The following is a 19,134-nucleotide window of genomic DNA, read 5'->3' as shown; positions in this document are numbered from 1 at the left end:
TTACATTTTTATATTATTGAATTATATTTGAATTTCTTGGGTGATTTTATAACTTTTTTACTTTTCCCTTATGGGCTGAGAATAATTTTCCCTTAAGAATATTAGGTTTTTTGATTTACATTTTCTGTTGATGAAATAACTTTGCTTGCTAGTCTTGCTTACTTTCTTTGTTAAAAATCCTAACATTCTCAAATTCTTGTTGTCCAGATTTTTTTTTTTACTATTTTAATCTCTTCCTAATAATAAAAATCAAGAACTTTCTTTTCTTCTTTTTCTTTGTTAAGAATTAGCTCCCTCTAGAAATTTATTTGATAATATTTTTTAGATTATTTTCTAATAAGCTGTTCATTTTTTCTTTTTTTTTTTTTTTTAATTTTATTTTATTTTTAAACTTTACATAAGGGCTTCCGCAGTGGCTCAGCAATAACAAATCTGCCTGCAATGCAGGGGCCATAGAATACTCAAATTCAATCCCTGGATCAGGAAGATCCCCTGGAGGAGGGCATGGCAACCCAGTCCAGTATTCTAATGCCTGGAGAATCCCATTGGCAGGGAGTCTGGCGGGTTACAGTCCATAGGGTTGCAAAGAGTCACTACTAAAGTGACTTAGTATGCACGCATGCATATTCTAAGTCTGAAAACAGTACAGTTAATATTAAGTAAATAATGTTGGTAATGTATATTTAGATTCTTTCCAATTTCTTTAACCATGTGATGGCACTCCTTTGACTGTGTTAAGCTGGAGAGACTTTACTGTGTAGGGTAAATCAGTTAAGTTATTCCTTTCAATAATAGTTTAAGTGTTGGGCCACTCCAGCCTCTGTTGCCGAGCCCTGTCATCCTGCCTGCCCCTTACTCTTTCTTTCAAGCCATGTTTTAAAAGTGTAAGAAGTATTAAAATATATAAGAAAATGATTACAGTTTTAGTTATTTCAGGTCAACTTTATATTAATAGTTGATAATATGCATTCATAGTATTAATTTTAGGAATTCCATTGTTTTATGACATTTTAATTTTATTCAAAAGTTACATAGGAATAAATTATGTTTGTTCATTTATTTTTAAACAGACAAAAAATTTGGAGTGAAAGCTAGAATTAATGGAGCTCTAAATATAACTCTGAATTTGGTCAAACAGAATTTGCAGAATCATCGCTTGGTTTTGCCTTGTCTTCAGCTTTTACGAGTATATTCTGCCAACTGTAAGTATTTCAGAGCAGCTTTTAGTTAGCTCGATGTTGCCACATTAACACAAAATGAAAATTTTAAAGTACTTTAACTCCATAAATCTCTAAAAGTTGTGGACAAGGAACGAAAATATTTAATATGGCTCTTTGTAATTCTAACCACTCCCTCAAAGGTGATGTATGTAAGAAGGTGAGTTGACAAAGTCTTAAGAATTCTCGTTAATTCCCCCCATTTGTAAAGGTATGTAGTGAGGCTGATGAGTAGGCAGCCTGTGGAAAAGATGTTGAAGAATAACCGAGTATTGACAACTGGAAAAACTGCTGTGCCTATTTGGATTATTACAGATGAGAGGAAAATTGAGAAGGAAGGAATGCAGTGGCATAGACATCTGGAGCTAATTATCTTTAGCAATCTATAGGGAAGTAGCAGAACCAAAAATAACAGCACAGGAGCCTCTGAGGAAGCTGTAGAGAGCAGTGATCAGAGAGATTGCCTCAGATGAAGTGTCTCCCAACATAAATACACACACACCCCCACGCCCACACCCACTCTCTCAGATGAAGTGTCTCACAACACACACACATACACACTCACATGGAGAGATAGCCTCAGATAAAGTGTCTCGCAACATAAACACACACATACACCCATGCCCACACCCACCCTCCCAGATGAAGTGTCTCACCACACACACACACACACACACACACACACACACACACACATACTCTTTCTCTCTCTCACTCTCTGTCTCTCACTAATATAATATTAGGTCCCAACCCCCGAAGTATGGATTTTCTATTTCCTGACTATGGATATGAGATTGGAATGTTAACAAGATGCTTGACATTGAGATTGTAGAGTACATTTTATTATAAAAACATCATTGCAAAGTAATGATAATCTCAGTGGTAGGTTTGTGTGTATGTGTGTGTATTTATCTGTTATCAGTATCTATACTTTGAAAGTATATCTAAAGGTGTGCTCACAGAAAAATAGTTTTGAACACTTAAATAATTAACACTTATGTAATTAAAAAGAGCATAAGGAAATTAATGAATTCTATTTATAAAGAAATTAGGAACAGAGCAATAAACATAAGGAAAGTAGAGAATGAAATAGAAAAAATACATTATAAAAATAAAAAAAATTCATTAAAAAATAAAACAATTGGATTAAAAATAGATGAACCACTGAATTCCCTAATTAAGGAAAAAGAAAGACAAAACAGACTAGAATTAGAAGTGATAATGGAGCGATAAGCAGATACAGAGGAAATTAAAATTGTCATACAAAACTTTAGGAACTACATTTTTAGGGCATTTTATTTCATTAAGCACCAGGAGGCTAGCAAATGGTGTATCTATAATTTTTAAATAATATTTCTTCCAAGACTGAAAATGTTAGGCCCAGTTTTCTGGTTAGGTAATTGTTTGCATGTTCTGTCTAAAGTTGTGACCTGTTTTTGCCTACTGCAGTCGCTTTAATTAAGGTCCTCATTACTTCTCACCTAGGCCACAGCCGTCTTTCCTGTAGTGCTGTTAGATCTGACTTGCATCTAAAATCTGACCTGCAGATCTGATTTGTTGTTGCTTTTGGGCAATTCCCTATATTTGAAAGAATTAACAACTTCTAGGAACTTTCATAATTTATTTACTTCTTTTCCCACTTCATCTTCCCATTGGCATGCCTTTAAAGTATCAACTAAGGCGGACTTTACGAGAGACTTAGAGTTCACATTTACTAAACAGTTTGTATATGTTTTTCAGCCGTGTGCCACATGTATAAACATTTCTATCCACTGAGGATTTTAAATCACTTTACATCTTTTTTTCCCCTTCCCAGCTGTGAATTCTGTATCTTTAGGGAAAAATGGAGTTGTGGAACTGATGTTTAAAATCATCGGACCATTTAGTAAGAAGAATTCCAATCTTATGAAGTGAGTAAATGTTTTAAGTGTAAATAAAAGTATACCCTTTGTTATTTTGGGCCTTATCATCTTAATCTGTACAGTGAGATGATTGAGTTCAATTGTATCTAGGGTCCTTTCTTAGTTCTTAAATAGTGATTTAATTATGATAAAGATTTTCTTTAGTATAAAGTTTAATCTTCAAAAATATATCAGAATTAGAAAACTGAATTTATACTGTTATAGAAATTTAGACTTTGAATATTCCTAGATACTATAATAGGAAAAAAGACCTGTACAGAGTATTACTCATTCAGAAACATTTATTGAATGCCTACTATATTCCCTACACAATTTTATAATCTTTTAAAGACCGTTTCCTTCATTCTCACAATTATCTGGATATATTTTAAATTTATATATTTCTTTTTTGTCAAATAATGTCATTCTTTTTCTTATTTGAGATATGTATATATGTATGTATGTCTCAAAATATATATTACATATATGTATATTTATGTTTGTGTGTATATATGTACATATATATACATACGCCCACAAATATATATATATATATATAGATAGATACATTTGTTTGTGTGTCTTTCAACCTCAGAACTTGAAAGCATTTTCAGTTATTTCATTATATTTAGTGCTTTCTTAAGCCATATTAATCATCATTCTTTTAAAAAAATTATTTTGGAATTTTTCAAACAAATATAGCATTTACATTGTATTAAACTAATTATCTTGAATTATTTATATTAATTACTTATTATATTCCACAATTATTAACATTCTGCCATTTTTGTTTCATTTGTTCCCCCTCCATACTTTTATTTATGTTTCCTAAAGTATTTTTAAGCAAATCCCAGATGTTATTTACATAGATATGAATTTCTGTAAGCAAGTACCAAGTATTTTCTCATTTTCCCCCTAAATACTTCTTTATGTAACTCAGCTAAATAAGGGCCTAAAAATAACCATAATACTATAATTGTACTCAACAAATTTATTGATTGCTTAACACAATCAAAAATTCTGTGTGTATACTCTTCTCTAGTTATCTCAAAATGCCCTTTTACAATTGGTTTGTTTAAAACAAAGTACACACATTCAGTTCAGTTCAGTTCAGTCACTCAGTCGTTTCCGACTCTTTGCGACCCCTTGAATTGCAGCACGCCAGGCCTCCCTGTCCATCACCAACTCCTGGAGTTCACTCAAACTCACATCCATCGAGTCAGTGATGCCATCCAGCCATATCATCCTCTGTCGTCCCCTTCTCCTCCTGCCCCCAATCCCTCCCAGCATCAGAGTCTTTTTCCAGTGAGTCAACTCTTCACATGAGGTGGCCAAAGTACTGGAGTTTCAGCTTTAGCATCATTCCTCCCAAAGAACACCCAGGGCTGATCTCCTTTCGAATGGACTGGTTGGATCTCTTTGCAGTCCAAGGGACTCTCAAGAGTCTTCTCCAACACCACACAGTTCAAAAGCATCAATTCTTCAGCACTCAGCTTTCTTCACAGTCCAACTCTCACATCCATACATGACCATTGGAAAAACCATAGCCTTGACTAGACGGACCTTTGCTGACAAAGTAATGTCTCTGCTTTTCAATATGCTGTCTAGGTTGGTCATAACTTTTCTTCCAAGGAGTAAGCATCTTTTAATTTCTTGGCTGCAGTCACCATCTGCAGTGATTTTGGAGCCCCAAAAAATAAAGTCTGACACTGTTTCCACTGTTTCCCCATCTATTTCCCATGAAGTGATGGGACCAGATGCCATGATCTTCGTTTTCTGAATGTTGAGCTTTAAGCCAGCTTTTTCACTCTCCTCTTTCACTTTCATCAAGAGGCTTTTTAGTTCCTCTTCACTTTCTGCCATAAGGGTGGTATCATCTGCATATCTGAGGTTATTGATATTTCTCCTGGCAGTCTTGATTCCAGCTTGTGTTTCTTCCAGCCCAGCATTTCTCATGATGTACTCTGTATAGAAGTTAAATAAGCAGGGTGACAATATACAGGCTTGACATACTCCTTTTCCTATTTGGAATCAGTCTGTTGTTCCATGTCCAGTTCTAACTGTTGCTTCCTGACCTGCATACAGATTTCTCAAGAGGCAGGTCAGGCGGTCTGGTATTCCCATCTCTTGAAGAGTTTTCCACAGTTTATTATTCCTCATTATATTTAGGGACTTTCCAAATCTACACACAAATAGAATAATGAACCCTGATATACCCATCAGTCAATTTCAACAATTGTCAACATTCTTCAATTTAAATTTCATCTTTCCCTTCTTTGTCTCCCTCCTGAAGTGAAGTGAAGTCGCTCAGTCATGTCCGACTCTTTGCGACTCCATGGACTGTAGCCTACTAGGCTCCTCTGTCCATGGGATTTTCCAGACAGTAGTCCTGGAGTGGGTTGCCATTTCCTTCTCCAGGGGATCTTCCCAACCCAGGCATCGAACCCGGGTCTACTGCATTGTAGACAAACGCTTTTACCATCTGAGCCACCAGGGAAGTCCTCAGGAAGTCTCAGGAAAAATACAGGAAGTCTCCCTCCTACCAGTATTTTAAAGCAAATATCAGCCATGAGATTTATTCTGTTAATTCTTAAGTATTATTGCTATCAGATAGTTTTTTCTTTTAGTGTTACCAAAGTATCATTTCTTTGTTCAACAATATTAATAATTCTTTAAGATCATGTAATATCTTCTGAACGTCTAAGAAATGTCTTTTTTTCTTTCTTTCTTTTTTTTTACAGTTGTCTTGCTCAAATCAGGATTGAAATAAGAGCTCTTCTACATTCTGTTTGATTGATAAGTCTTGTAATCTTTTGCAGTCAGTAACTATTTCCTGTCCCTCTGTTTTTTGTTTCTGATTTATTTGGTGAAGGACCTGGGTGACATTTTACAGAATGTTGCAGCATAGATTAAGATAACTATATCCTGGGTTCTTTTAACTTGTAGGTATACTTTCAAATTTTTTGTAGACTGATGGAGCTTGAGGCTTGATTAGATTTTTTTTTTTTAAATTATCAAAATATTTCATAGGTGGTGCTGGGTATCTGTTTTGCATTACTTAAAATTGTCGAGTTGAAGTGGTCCATCTTCTTTCACCTAATCACTTAGCAATATTTCATGACATTGCTTAGATCCATTATTTCTTAAAAATGTGCTAAATAATGAGTTTTCTAATTTTCTCATTCTTTTTACTTCTATTAGTTGTGAATCTTTTATAAGGAAAAACTTGTCTGCATCAACTATTCATAGGCTAAATTTTACAATGAATTAGGTTCAGAACATACTCAGTCTTTTCACCCTTTCTTAATAAAGGTCAAATATTTAGCTTGTTCCCTTCTTGAAAATGGGTGCTTACTTGCACATATAATTATTTATTAAGTATTTGGTGGGATGGTGGCATATTTACTTATATAAGGATTATACAGTCTTAGAGCATCTGATGAAATGTGACAAGGTAAAAGAAAATGATTATATCACAATTAGTAAGACCAACTTCCAGAATAGGTGTAGTGAATGGATTCTGGAAGCAGGCAGAAACTGGATTTACATGTTAGCTCTGTCACTCACTGGCTTCATGATATGAAGTTACCTAACTTTTAAAAAAAGTATTTATAGCTGTGCTGTATCTTCATTGCTGCACAAACTACTCTCTAGTTGTGGTGTGTGGGCTTCTCACTGTGGTGGCTTCTCCTGTTGCAGAACATGGGCTCTGGTGCACATGGGTTTCAGTAGTAGTGACATGTGGGCACAGGAATTGCAGCTCCAGGGCTCTAGAGCACAGGCTTAATTGTGGCACATGGGGTTAGTTCTGCAGCATGTGAGATCTTCCCAGACCAGGGATTGAACCCATGTCTCCTGCAGTGGCAGGCAGATTCTTCACCACTGAAGCCCCAGTTACCTAACTTTTTATGTCCAGTTTTCTATTTGTAAAATAGTAGTATTGGCGCCTACATCATAAGATTGTTTTGAGGGTTTAGATAATTCGTGTAATTAGCACAGTGCCTATATTAATGCAGTGTAATTAGTTTAGGTAAGCAGTGTAATGTGGATGAATGAATCCTAGTTAATATCAAAAATATATTCTTTATCTTTAAAATTTTTATGCCTTTCCTCTTTTTGATGTTTAAAGTACTTCATAATTAATTTTTATCTAATGACTATGATCTACTTAAGATCTAAATTAACCTATTATAACCCATTACCAAATCTAATATAAAATGTTCCTAGGAGATAAGAACATTTTACAAGTATCTTTATAATATACAACATGATATATTTCTAAAACCGTGTAGAAATCAGTGGGTCTAAACTTGTGAGAAAGGAATGTCATTATCTAAATTATCCCTTCATTCTTTTCTCTGTGTTTTAAAAAGAACACCTGTTTTTAACTTTACTTTAAAAAGGATAAACATTCATTGATCAGACATCTGTATCATGATTCCTTTATTATTTTGAATAATCATAGGGTCTCCCCCCATAATTAAACAATCTCAACATCTAGAGCATTTATGTGTCACAGTTCTTCCTGTCCTTAAATAGTACCCCGCATTTAGTTGAGGAAGATTAAGGATTATTATTTATGTTTGAAGAGTGATGCTTTCCTTTCAGACTTCCTTTCCTTTCCAATTTTAGGTTTTAGATTTAAACATTGTTAATTTACAAGGAAGCAACTCTGAATTTATTGTAACTCTGTCATTTTGAGTTTCCCTATAGGTTTGGAGGGGCATCCCTTGTTGTGCTAATGGTAAGGAGCCTGCCTGCCAGTGCAGGAGATGTAGGTTTGATCTCTGTGTTGGGAAGATCCCCTGGAAGAGGGCATGCAATCCACTCCAGTATTCTTGCCTGGAGAATCCCCATGGACAGAGGAGCCTGTCAGGCTACAGTCCATAGGGTTGCAAAGAGTCACACATGACTGAGCAAATTAGCACACATAGGTTTGAAGGTAATTGCAAGGATTGACCTCCCAACTTAAATAACTTTATGAGTACCTGGGGCTTAAGCTTTTCCTTCTTCATTGCTCTTAAATGAATAAGCCGTAAACTGTTTTTAAAGCCATTGTTAGCTGTGTTATTCTGTGTAGGACTTATGAAGATTGGAAAAATATATGAGGAAGTATAAAATATTGGTGCTGAGAAATTCTAATTAAAAAATGTGCATTTCAATAAATATTTTTCTGTAACTTTTTGGTGACTATATTATAAATTCACACAGACTTATAAGTGACATAGAATTTCAGAAATTCCTCTGTGCTGAAGTTTTTAAAAATATCTTTAAAATAACATCTTGGTGAGACTATCTAGATGACTTTACACCAAACTTCATAATTTCTTTTAATCTAGTGGAGCTATGGAACAGGCATGATGGGAAGAAGGAATTAGGTGTATATCCCAGTTTTGCCAGTGTGAAGAATAAGCATCAAGAAAAAAACATATAGCATAAGGCTTAGAAAATGTCAGAGCACTTTTGTTTGGTTCACATGTGTTGTACATAACTGCTAGCAGGGAGAAAGATGTTTCTGAAAGTGCTCTTAAGATTCTTAAAATTTTAAATTAGAGAAATGCAAATCAAAACTATAATGACATATCACCTCACACCAGTCAGAATGACCATCATCAAAGAATCTACAAATAGTAATCGCTGGAGGGGGTGTGGGGAAAAGGGAACACTCCTGAGCTGTTGGTGGGAATGTAAACTGATAACAGCCATAATGGAGAAGAGTATGGAGACTCTTTAAAAAACTAGGAATAAATCTATTAATACCATATGACCCAGAAACCCTACTACTAGGCATATACCCTGAGAAAACCAGATTCTAAGAGACACATGTACCCCAGTATTCATTGCAGCACTGTTTACAGTAGCAGGACATGGAAGCAGCCTAGATATACATTAAGGGATGAATGCATAAAGAAGATGGAGTACATACATACAGTGCAATATTACTCAGCCATAAAAAGGGACAAATTTGAGTCAGTGGTAGTGAGCTGGATGAACCTAGAGCCTATTAAGTAAAAAGTGAAGTAAGTCAGAAAAAAATGAATATTGCATATTAATTCATGTATATGGAATCTAGAAAAATGGTACTGATGGACATATTTGTTGGGAAGGAATGGAGACAGAGATGTGGAGAACTTGTGGACACAGCAGGGGAAGGAGAGGGTGGGATGAATTGAACAAGCAGCATTGCACTGACATATATACACCATTATGTGTAAAATAGATAGCAAGTGGGAAGTTATTATATGATGCAAGAGCCCAGGCTGATGCTCTGTGATGACCTAGAAGGTGGGATGCGGGGAGGAGAGGGTGGCTCTAGAAGAGTGTTGGCTTCTCGATTTTGTCTTGTTTAGGAAAATCTATCCTACACAACTATTATGAGATTTTTCTTTAGTATTTTTTCTAATATTAGAAATTTATTGTCTCTGGAGGCTGAAGTTCAGAATCAACTTGTCAACAGGGCCAGTGTTCCCTTTGTTGCCTGTAGGGGAGAACCCCTCTTTGTCCCTAGCTTTTGATGGTTTGCTGGGAGTCTTTAGTGTTTCCTTGGCTTGTAGCTGCAACATTTCAGCATCTGACTCTGTCTTCATATGGTGTTCTCTCCTTGTGTGTCTGTCTTCGAATAGTCTTCGCTCTTTTTACTAGAGCATCAGTCTTGATGGATTAAGAGCAGTCTATTCTAGCATGACTTCATCTTAATTTTATCTGCAAAGTTCTTGTTTCCAGATGAGGCCACATTCTGAGGTGCTAGGGGTTAGGACTTCAACATATCTTTGCGGAGGAGACTGACATTTCTGATTTCATAATTTTCTTTCTCAGCAACCATTTTAGTCATTTTCATCTCACTTAGTTTTTATGTGACCCTAGGCATATTATATTCTGAAATATTTAGTGTCTTTATTCATAAAATGTGCCAATTCTAGAGACTAGGATTAAAAAAAAGTTAAACTATAAAGCACGTACAACTAAAAAACATGTACAAGGCATGTAGAACAATTTTTGGCACTTGTCAGGTCTTACTGAATGAAGTCTTCCTTTCCATTTTTTCCCCCTAAATTGCCATTTTACTTAGAAGGCCCATTTAGTTCTGTATTTAATTTTGACCAATTTAAAAGTCATCCTTATTCTGATAGTTTACAGTCTTAAGTGCATATTACTGTGTAATTAATTACAAGGTTATGCAAAGTTTCTTACTGATGAATCAGTGCTCTGAAAATTGTTTTAATTTTATACTTTTCATTTACTTTTAACATGCCATTACCAAAACTGCACATTGTTTTGAGGAATTTAGTCACCTGAATTTATATTTTTTAGGGCATATACTTTTGCTTTTATTTTCCAAATGTTATCATAAATAAAGTTTTATATGGTTGCTTTATTTGTGTCAGTAAACCAAAGTGTGATTGTTAACGGCTTGCTCTAGAGGGTAACAATAATGAGCATTTATCATAAATGAGCATTTTTGTGCCTAGTCCTAGATTATTGTTTCAGGTTTTACTGTGAACCAGTATCCATCTTAAAACTGTATCCATCCTAAATCTTCTAAGTCATTTTAAAAGTTATCATCTGATCATGCTGTGTGTACCACTAATGGGTGTGCAGCTTTATTAATTTTATTCCCTTGTTTTCAGTTTTGTTTTCTTGAGTAGATATTTTTGGTTTTAATTTCTTACTTTTCCATAGATGTGTACATTTTATTACATTATCGAGATTGTAAAATAATCTAAGAGTTAATTTTATTTTCTAATTTTATAACCATGAAGAACCTGCTACTGTGGGTATCTAGTAGGCATTCAACAACTCCTTAATGATGAGTGAAGTGCTTAAATTTGACAGTATACATATTTATATGCAAATTAATTATCCTCATTGAAATCTTACTAAGAGGTACTGTGGTATGTAGTCTTATATTTTTAAAGTTCCTGAAAGTAAGTGCCATTTCTTCAGTAACTCATTTCTAAAATAGCATTTGAATTACAGGTTTTCCACAGTGATGTTATATGTATTTTTAAAGGTGCTGAATGGCATTGATTTCACTGTGTGTAACTGCATATTTATGTTCACGGAAAATCTAAGTGCTCTAATAGGCAGTAAGAATTTTTGAGATATGAATTAAGTCATTGTTCTCTTTGGTGCTATATGGCTGAAAAATGTTAAGGGCTCATACATCCTCTCTCTAATCTCCTTGTTCCAAAATATTTTACATTTGTTACCACAGTAAATGTTAGGATTATTGCTTGATAGAACTAACATATTTTGAAGTCAGATAGCTATGAATATCTATAGAATTTTGTAGTTACAACCTCTGTTAAAACTTGTTTTTGTTTTAATTTTTTTTGTGACTCTGAGTCTGATTGTTAATAGTATTCCATTGTGAACTCTGGCCCAATCAGAATAGTATTCCTTTGTGAACTCGGGCCCAGTCAGATACAGATACAATGATTCCATTCATCTAACCTCTGATATGAAGACTTAAACATTGTTAATTTTCTTCTTTTTCTTTTCTTAAACATTTTCTGGTGCTTCATTGTTGATATTTCCTCATAATCAATTTTAACCTGAAGGAAATTAGGCATACAGAGAGGCACCAAATGTAACTGAGTATCCCAGGAATGACATTTGGAGTAGATACTGATTACTTATCTGAAAAGATTGTGTGACTTTACTATTGTAGATTAATTTTACTAGTTTTGTTGTTGTTTGTGTTTTTTTCATGTTGACAGGGTTGCTTTAGACACTCTTGCTGCATTGCTAAAATCAAGTAAGTTTTTAAATACTAGAAATACTAGATACTGTTTTTCTGAGTATTTTAACTGCTATTTTAAAGAAACTGGAAATGTAGATTTAGTTAACGGTTATAAAGCTTGTTCATAATAATTTAACGTCAAAGTTGATTTTATCTTTTAGAGCAGTTGATTGATGTATAACTAATGTCATTTACGTTTATTGAGCTCTAACTTGTTTATCAGTATATTTATATAATTTCTTCAAGTATATTGACTTCCTTTCTCTAAATTATTTATATAAACATAAAGCCTTGTTAGTAGGGGAAAGTAACATGTAAATATAATATAGTATCATTTTGAAAAAATGACCATAACATGGCCTTGAGAACATTTACTATGAAGAATATCTTTGACAACTACTATCTCTATAAAATGTATGATTTTCAATTGGAACCTCCTTATTAGAAATTTTATTTCTACCATAAATTCAGATTTGTAACATTAAAAGTGGCTTAATGTAAATTTAGAGTTTATTGAATGCATTTAGAAATTAAAGCATTGTTTTTTTAATCTTTGAAATTGAAGTGTTGGAGGAAATGTGTCATACGTTGCTTTTGGAGAGTAACTATCTACATTATGTGGATCTGTCTCTCCATGATACCCAGTATCTATATTTTAAATATTAATTTTCTTAGCACTCCCATTCTCACTTGTTGATTAAATTAACATTGTATTTAACCATGATAACATTCAATCCTAAATATCTATGTTGATGGCTTTTGATGTTATTTTTCCCCAAAACTGTCTATCAAGGGTGAGACCAACTTGCCCTTAAGTTTGAATTATGAGAAGAATAGTAACAAATGATTATTTGATTGAAAATCTAATATTTGATAATGATTTGTTAAATTAAAAAATAACCTTAGGTATTAGTATTATAGCTGCTATATTCAGTTGACAGTTTTGTCCTTTAAATGTGTAGTATTCAATTAGATTAGCTGTATAGCTTTGTTTTCATGTAGATTAGCTGTATAGCTTTGTTTTCATATATGATCTGATAAACTGTAGACCAAGATTAGAATACTTGGATTAATTTCAGAGATATCTATAGCCTTGCTTTGATGTGTCCACCCTGCCTTTGTTGTTCAAGGTGTTTAAACATTAATTTTTAAATTAATATAGGTGTATATTTTTGACTTAGAGTAGATTAAAATAGCCATTAAGCTAACTTTTTATTAAAGCTTATTACTAATTTGTAGAATCACTAATGACAAAGTCACTAATTCTAAGTCAGGAAAAACTAAAACATAAGTTTCAAGGGTTTATAGAAATCAGTAACCTAAAATGACTGAAATGCTGATATCTTCAGTTTTAAATAATAATCTTTCTTTTACTCCCTCCCTTTTTCTCCTTCAGAGGAGGATGGTAGGCACACATATCTGGTAAAAACGTAACTGACAAGTAGAATGACTCTGGATTGCAGACAGCTGTGTACTAAGGGTCACTCACTGTGTGTTATGGACAGGTTTCTTATTTAATCTTCAATGAAAAATTTAAATATTTCTCATAAATACCATTTAGGCTTTTGGGAATTCCACTGGAAACACAGTTTGTGATAGGAGTTTCAGTAATTGTAATGTCTTTTAAGAGAATCATTCTTTTAAGACATTATGATAGTAATATCTTTTAAGTATTGTTGGTGATACTAAAAAGCTAGTAAGCTAAAGGCTTATATATTCCAACTAGTGTAAACAAAAATTATATATATATATATATTTGTTTAAAAGACATGAAATCTTATTAGTTAGAACTATTTGAACTTTTTATAGATCGCCACCCAGCACCACATGGGTGCTCCAATGATAAGAGTGCAAGAAAATGTGCAATACCAACTCACCTGAGGTTGTTTAGTTAGAAATACCAGTCTCTTCCTCATCTATATTTACCTACAAAATGCCAGGCTCATGGCATGAACATTAAGATAATGCAGCAGTAAGGCTGTGCTGCTTTTAGTTGCCTGCAATACTAGTTTTAAATGTGCTAATACACACCTAAAACATAGGTAAAGACACTGAGATCAACAAACTTCTTAATGCCGTCTTAGACATTATGTTCTGATATTAGAGAGCTGGGAGAAACTCATGGGGTAGGAGGGGTGCTTTCTTACGTGAAAGGTCTTTAGTACCTCTATCGTATGTTTGGAAGAGCTACTTTGCTTTGCCTGATAGCCACACCTTAGCAAACTAGCTCTTCTAGACACAAAATAAATAGAGTGTTCTTACATACAAAGTTAATTTCACACAAATATTGTAATGAAAGTTGCAATAATGATAGTGGCTTTTAAGAAAATCAGAGTCACAACTAGTAAGTTAAAGGCTTATATATTCCTTTTGGTGTAATCAAAGTTACTATATTAATAGGTTTTAAAATATATGAAAGTTTCATTAGTATTAACATTTGGAAAGATACAACCTTAATTGTATTAAAGATATTTTGATATTTATTTACCTCAAAACAATAGATAGGCAGATTTCTGGAAAATTATACTTTGTTATCTGGAACTTGTCATATTTATTTTGTTAGCTAAAAATATTTAAATATGTGGTTGCCATAGTTTTTCTTGGAAAAAAGGAATTATAAGAATTCATTACAATATTATGGTTATGTTTTCAATTTGACTTTACCGATGTCTTTTATTATTTTAAAAATATTCTTTTTCAATTTTCTTTTGTTAAAGAAACTAATGCCAGGAGAGCTGTAGACAGAGGATATGTCCAAGTCCTTTTAACAATTTATGTAGATTGGCACCGCCATGATAATCGGCATAGAAACATGCTCATTCGAAAAGGAATTTTACAGAGTTTAAAAAGTGTTACGAACATCAAGTTGGGAAGAAAAGCATTTATTGATGCCAATGGGATGAAAATTCTTTATAACACTTCGCAAGTAAGTTTTTAATTTTCTTCCTGTTATTATGATTATCTATTAATGATAGGATTTGGTTCTTAAGAAAACTTACTATTTCTAAAAGTACAATATGAAAAATATATTAAAAAAATTTGAAAACCAAAAGGCACAATCATTTCTCACATGTGACCTTAGACTAAGTTCGAGAAAGTACTTAGTGTCTGTCTCTGCAAGATGAGACTTTTTCCCCCCGTAGGTAGAAGGAAGATGTATAAATCTTTTCCTTGGGCAGGAATGGATTCTATATAGCCACGTTTTCTAAGGCGTGCCGTTATCTATATTCGGTTTTGTATGTTCCTTTCATAAATATTCATTAATCCTTTATGACTGGTAAGGGAGGTATGTTATTTGTGAGTGTTCTCTGTGTCTTTGTTCTGGAGAGAATATTTTTAAATAATGAAGGTACACAAGTGAAACTTGGAGTTAGGGATTCTGGTTCTGCCAGCCATTGTACACATAAACCTTCTCAACAGTATTCTAGCATCTGTAGAAGGCTCTCGATGATGGGGAGTGGGGATGTTGCAAAGTAACCCTTTTATTTTTACAAGACTCTAGTTATTAGAGTGAAATCTGTCTTCTTGAAAATTCCAGCCAACATCTTGATTGTGCCCTCTTGGTCTTACACACGACAACTAATCTTTTTGTGGGAGTAGTTAAGATATGTGAATACACATTTTATGTTAACTCAGCTTTTTCTATTGTAGATCAATCATATGCACTTATTTTTACTATTCCTAAAATAGACAATATATGAGGAGAGATTGGGTGATGGTTTGTGCCACTTCACATTTCTGAGTCTTAGTTTCTCAGCTATTGACAGGTCAGATGTGAAGATTTCTGTTGAAAATTGCACAGGTTATCAAAGTGCCATTTAAAGCCATCTAAGGGTCAATTGTCAATAATAACAGTGTTAAATGAAATACTTTCAAATGTCCTATTCAAGAGCCCTTCTTAAGATTAGATAACAGGATAGTAAATTAAATTCTTAAAACTTAAAATTGTGATATTCAGGCTATTCTTTTCTAAGTCGAACAGCTAATTTATTAGAGGTGCTATTGCATGATAACTGATAGAATTCTGAGAAAGGCTCAGCTAAATGCACATTCCTTTTTTTTTTTGCAGTATATATGTTTACATATTATTATTTTTTTTATTTTATTTTATTTTTTACTTTACATAATTGTATTAGTTTTGCCAAATATCAAAATGAATCCGCCACAGGTATACATGTGTTCCCCATCCTGAACCCTCCTCCCTCCCCATTCCATCCCTCTTGGGGCTGGTGCACTGCACATTCCTTTTTATTTCTTACATCTTTCTTTATGAATTTTTCTTCTTTTTTTCTTTTCCATTAAATTTTTATTTTATGCCCTAGGCTTGCTAAAATGCTCCATAAGTCACTCATAGGTATTAGTGCTTTGGTGAGTTCTGGAACCAAACATGGTACTGATTTCTGCTAAGTTAGGATGTGTGAGGAAAATTGCTGCCAAATTTGCCATATGAGGTTCTTACAAAGAGATATTTCAGATTAGTCAAAGCTACTTTATAATTATGTTAAAAATATTAGGTTTTGGGATATGTGCCTTTTGAAAATTATTAACACATTATTTTCTGAAGTAGTATAAACTTGTTTCACTTATTCACCAAAGGCACATTATCTTTTTTTTTTTTTTTTTTCCTTTTCTTATAAAACAGGAATGTTTGGCAGTAAGGACCCTTGATCCTCTTGTCAACACCTCCAGTCTGATAATGAGGAAATGCTTTCCTAAAAATCGCCTGCCACTCCCAACGATTAAAAGTTCTTTCCGTTTCCAGTTACCTGTTATTCCTGTGACTGGACCTGTGGCCCAGCTCTACAGTTTACCTCCTGAAGGTAGGACCACATGCTTCTTGCTGGCTTCCGGTGGTTGTTGGAACTGTGCGACTTTATCTATTTTTGCTTTTGTTCATCTCCCTAGCAAAAGAAGGCTTTAATGAACATGATATGCTTTCAGATTACATTTTAGTTAATAAATATTTCTTCAAATATAAGAAATTACAGTTGAGTGATTAAGGGAAAGAATGTGGGATGTGCTACATATGTGTAAATGTGAATTGTGAAGAACTGTCAGCACGATGTAGAAACAGTATTTGATAGCTTATATAAATTTTCAAAATATAAGAATGTATAAACATTCTTATAAATGTTTAGGTAATTATATTTGAGCTTACATTTGTAGCTTTTTAATGAACTTCATTTTTAAAAGTTAAAATGCCTAATCACTAAACCAGTTACAGTTTTATGTTCAACAAAACTTGCACCATTACTTCAGTTCAGTTCAGTCGCTCAGTTGTGTTTTGTGATTCCATGAACCACAGCACGCCAGGCCTCCCTGTCCATCACCAACTCCCGGAGTTTACCCAAACTCATGTCCATTGATCGGTGATGCCATCTAACCATCTCATCCTCTGTTGTCCCCTTCTCTTCCTGCCTTCAATCTTTCCCAACATCAGGCTCTTTTCAAATGAGTCAGTTCTTCACATCAGGTGGCCAAAATATTGGAGTTTCAGCTTCAACATCAGTCCTTCCAATGTATACCCAGGACTGATTTCCTTTAGAATGGACTGGTTGGATCTCCTTGCAGTCCTCCAACACCGCAGTTCAAAAGCATCAGTTCTTCTGCACTCAGCTTTCTTTACCTGATAGAAAATACAAGATTATCGTAAATTGCATCTTTGTCATTTTGGTACAGTACTGTGTACATAGCAAAGGAAGTAAGAGTTTACATATCTTAATGTGAGGACAAAAAAGCAGAATTTTTTTGATAGGAGCTAGTAAATTAAAAAGAGAAAGTAATCTAGGCTATTAAGATTTCTAAAGTATTTCTTCGTTAGTTGATCACTTTATTTTTTTTTGTTGTTTTAAACTATTAACTATTAAATTTAATAACAGAGAAAAAGAAATAAAATACAATATAAGGATTCTTGAAATTTAGAAAATATTCTTGTTGCATAAGATGTTAATTCCTAAAATAGCTAAGATTTAAAAGTTATTAAGAATGGAAATTTTTATATTTTGAAAACATATAGTTATATTTCAGATTCTAGGACTATGCTTTAAAAAATAAGCAAATTAGCATCTTCATAATTCCTATCACTTCCCTTTTCTCACATTTTATTTTTACTAATAATATTTATATATCATTATCAATGTTATGAGCAATATATTTAAAACTATAACCCATACAATGGTGTAGTCTTGGTTATACATTTACATCAACTCAATACTCCCTACCAGTCCATGTTATCTAGATAGTTGATCACTTTAAAAAAAAGATCTTTTATTTATAATTAAGAGCAATTCTTTGAAGTAAGTGATTTAAGAGAATTTTTAAGTAAATTTAATTAGTTTTTTATCATTGATATATTGCAGAGTATAGTCTTATTATTTCATTTGTAAAGTAGTTATTAAAATAGTTTAGTCTACACAGACTATCAAAATGGATTATTTACAAACTTCCTTTAAAAGGTGTAAGTCTAAGACTAGGTCTGGGACTTGATTAAAGATAGCTAAGTGAAAGTAGTGATCTAATTCCATTCCATTCTTATTCCATTTAAAATTACCAACAGACTTTATAAATAGAGGGGAAAAAAACTGTACTGAATCTGAAAACTAGATAAAAGGAGCATTCTCATGAAATAAACAGGATGTGCAACAAACATGGTGGAGAAAAGAATAGATTAAAGAAGAGTGTCAGCTCTAATTTACTCTTCTATGAAATGCAGTTTCTCTGGCTTTGGATTGAGGGTCAGACTGATGTATCACTGAACTAGAGATGATTACTTATATCAACTAACAAGCCTTCAGGAAGAAGATGTGAGAAAAGGATTCTAATGACACTTGCATAGACATATGGAAAACACAATTTTTCTCCTCTTTATCACTTTCTCACATACCAGGCTTCATTACATTTATCAGTGTTCATTATTTTTTATCTTCCTCAGGTAGACTGTAAATTCTGTGAAGATAAAACTGTTGTTTTTTCCTTCATTTTATCCTCAGCATCCATTAGATTGCATGAGACACAATGAATGTGCATTTAACATTTTTTAGTGAATGAATTCGGAGAAGGCAATGGCACCCCACTCCAGTACTCGTGCCTGGAAAATCCCATGGACGGAGGAGCCTGGTAGGCTGCAGTCCATGGGATCGCTAAGAGTCGGACATGACTGAGCGACTTCGCTTTCACTTTTTACTTTCATGCATTGGAGAAGGAAATGGCAACCCACTCCAGTGTTCTTGCCTGGAGAATCCCAGGGACGGGGGAGCCTGGTGGGCTTCCGTCT

The 19,134-nt window shown here is 33.7% G+C and overlaps 1 protein-coding gene across 4 annotated transcripts in view; it reads left to right on the top strand.

Moving 5' to 3' along the window:
* The window catches only part of AGTPBP1 (ATP/GTP binding carboxypeptidase 1), a 202,452-nt gene that overhangs the window by 68,634 nt on the left and 114,684 nt on the right, over positions 1-19,134 (top strand). For all 4 annotated transcript variants that reach the window (XM_055578958.1, XM_055578956.1, XM_055578957.1 and 1 more), the window contains 5 exons: positions 1,071-1,202; positions 3,034-3,127; positions 11,839-11,876; positions 14,579-14,787; positions 16,504-16,681. In XM_055578958.1, the coding sequence (XP_055434933.1) occupies positions 1,071-1,202; positions 3,034-3,127; positions 11,839-11,876; positions 14,579-14,787; positions 16,504-16,681 (651 nt within the window). The remainder of the gene's footprint in view (positions 1-1,070; positions 1,203-3,033; positions 3,128-11,838; positions 11,877-14,578; positions 14,788-16,503; positions 16,682-19,134) is intronic.

The sequence above is a fragment of the Bubalus kerabau genome, chromosome 4, assembly GCF_029407905.1.
Source record: "Bubalus kerabau isolate K-KA32 ecotype Philippines breed swamp buffalo chromosome 4, PCC_UOA_SB_1v2, whole genome shotgun sequence".
Taxonomy (NCBI): Eukaryota; Metazoa; Chordata; class Mammalia; order Artiodactyla; family Bovidae; genus Bubalus; species Bubalus kerabau.
This window is presented reverse-complemented; position numbering and strand designations above follow the sequence as displayed.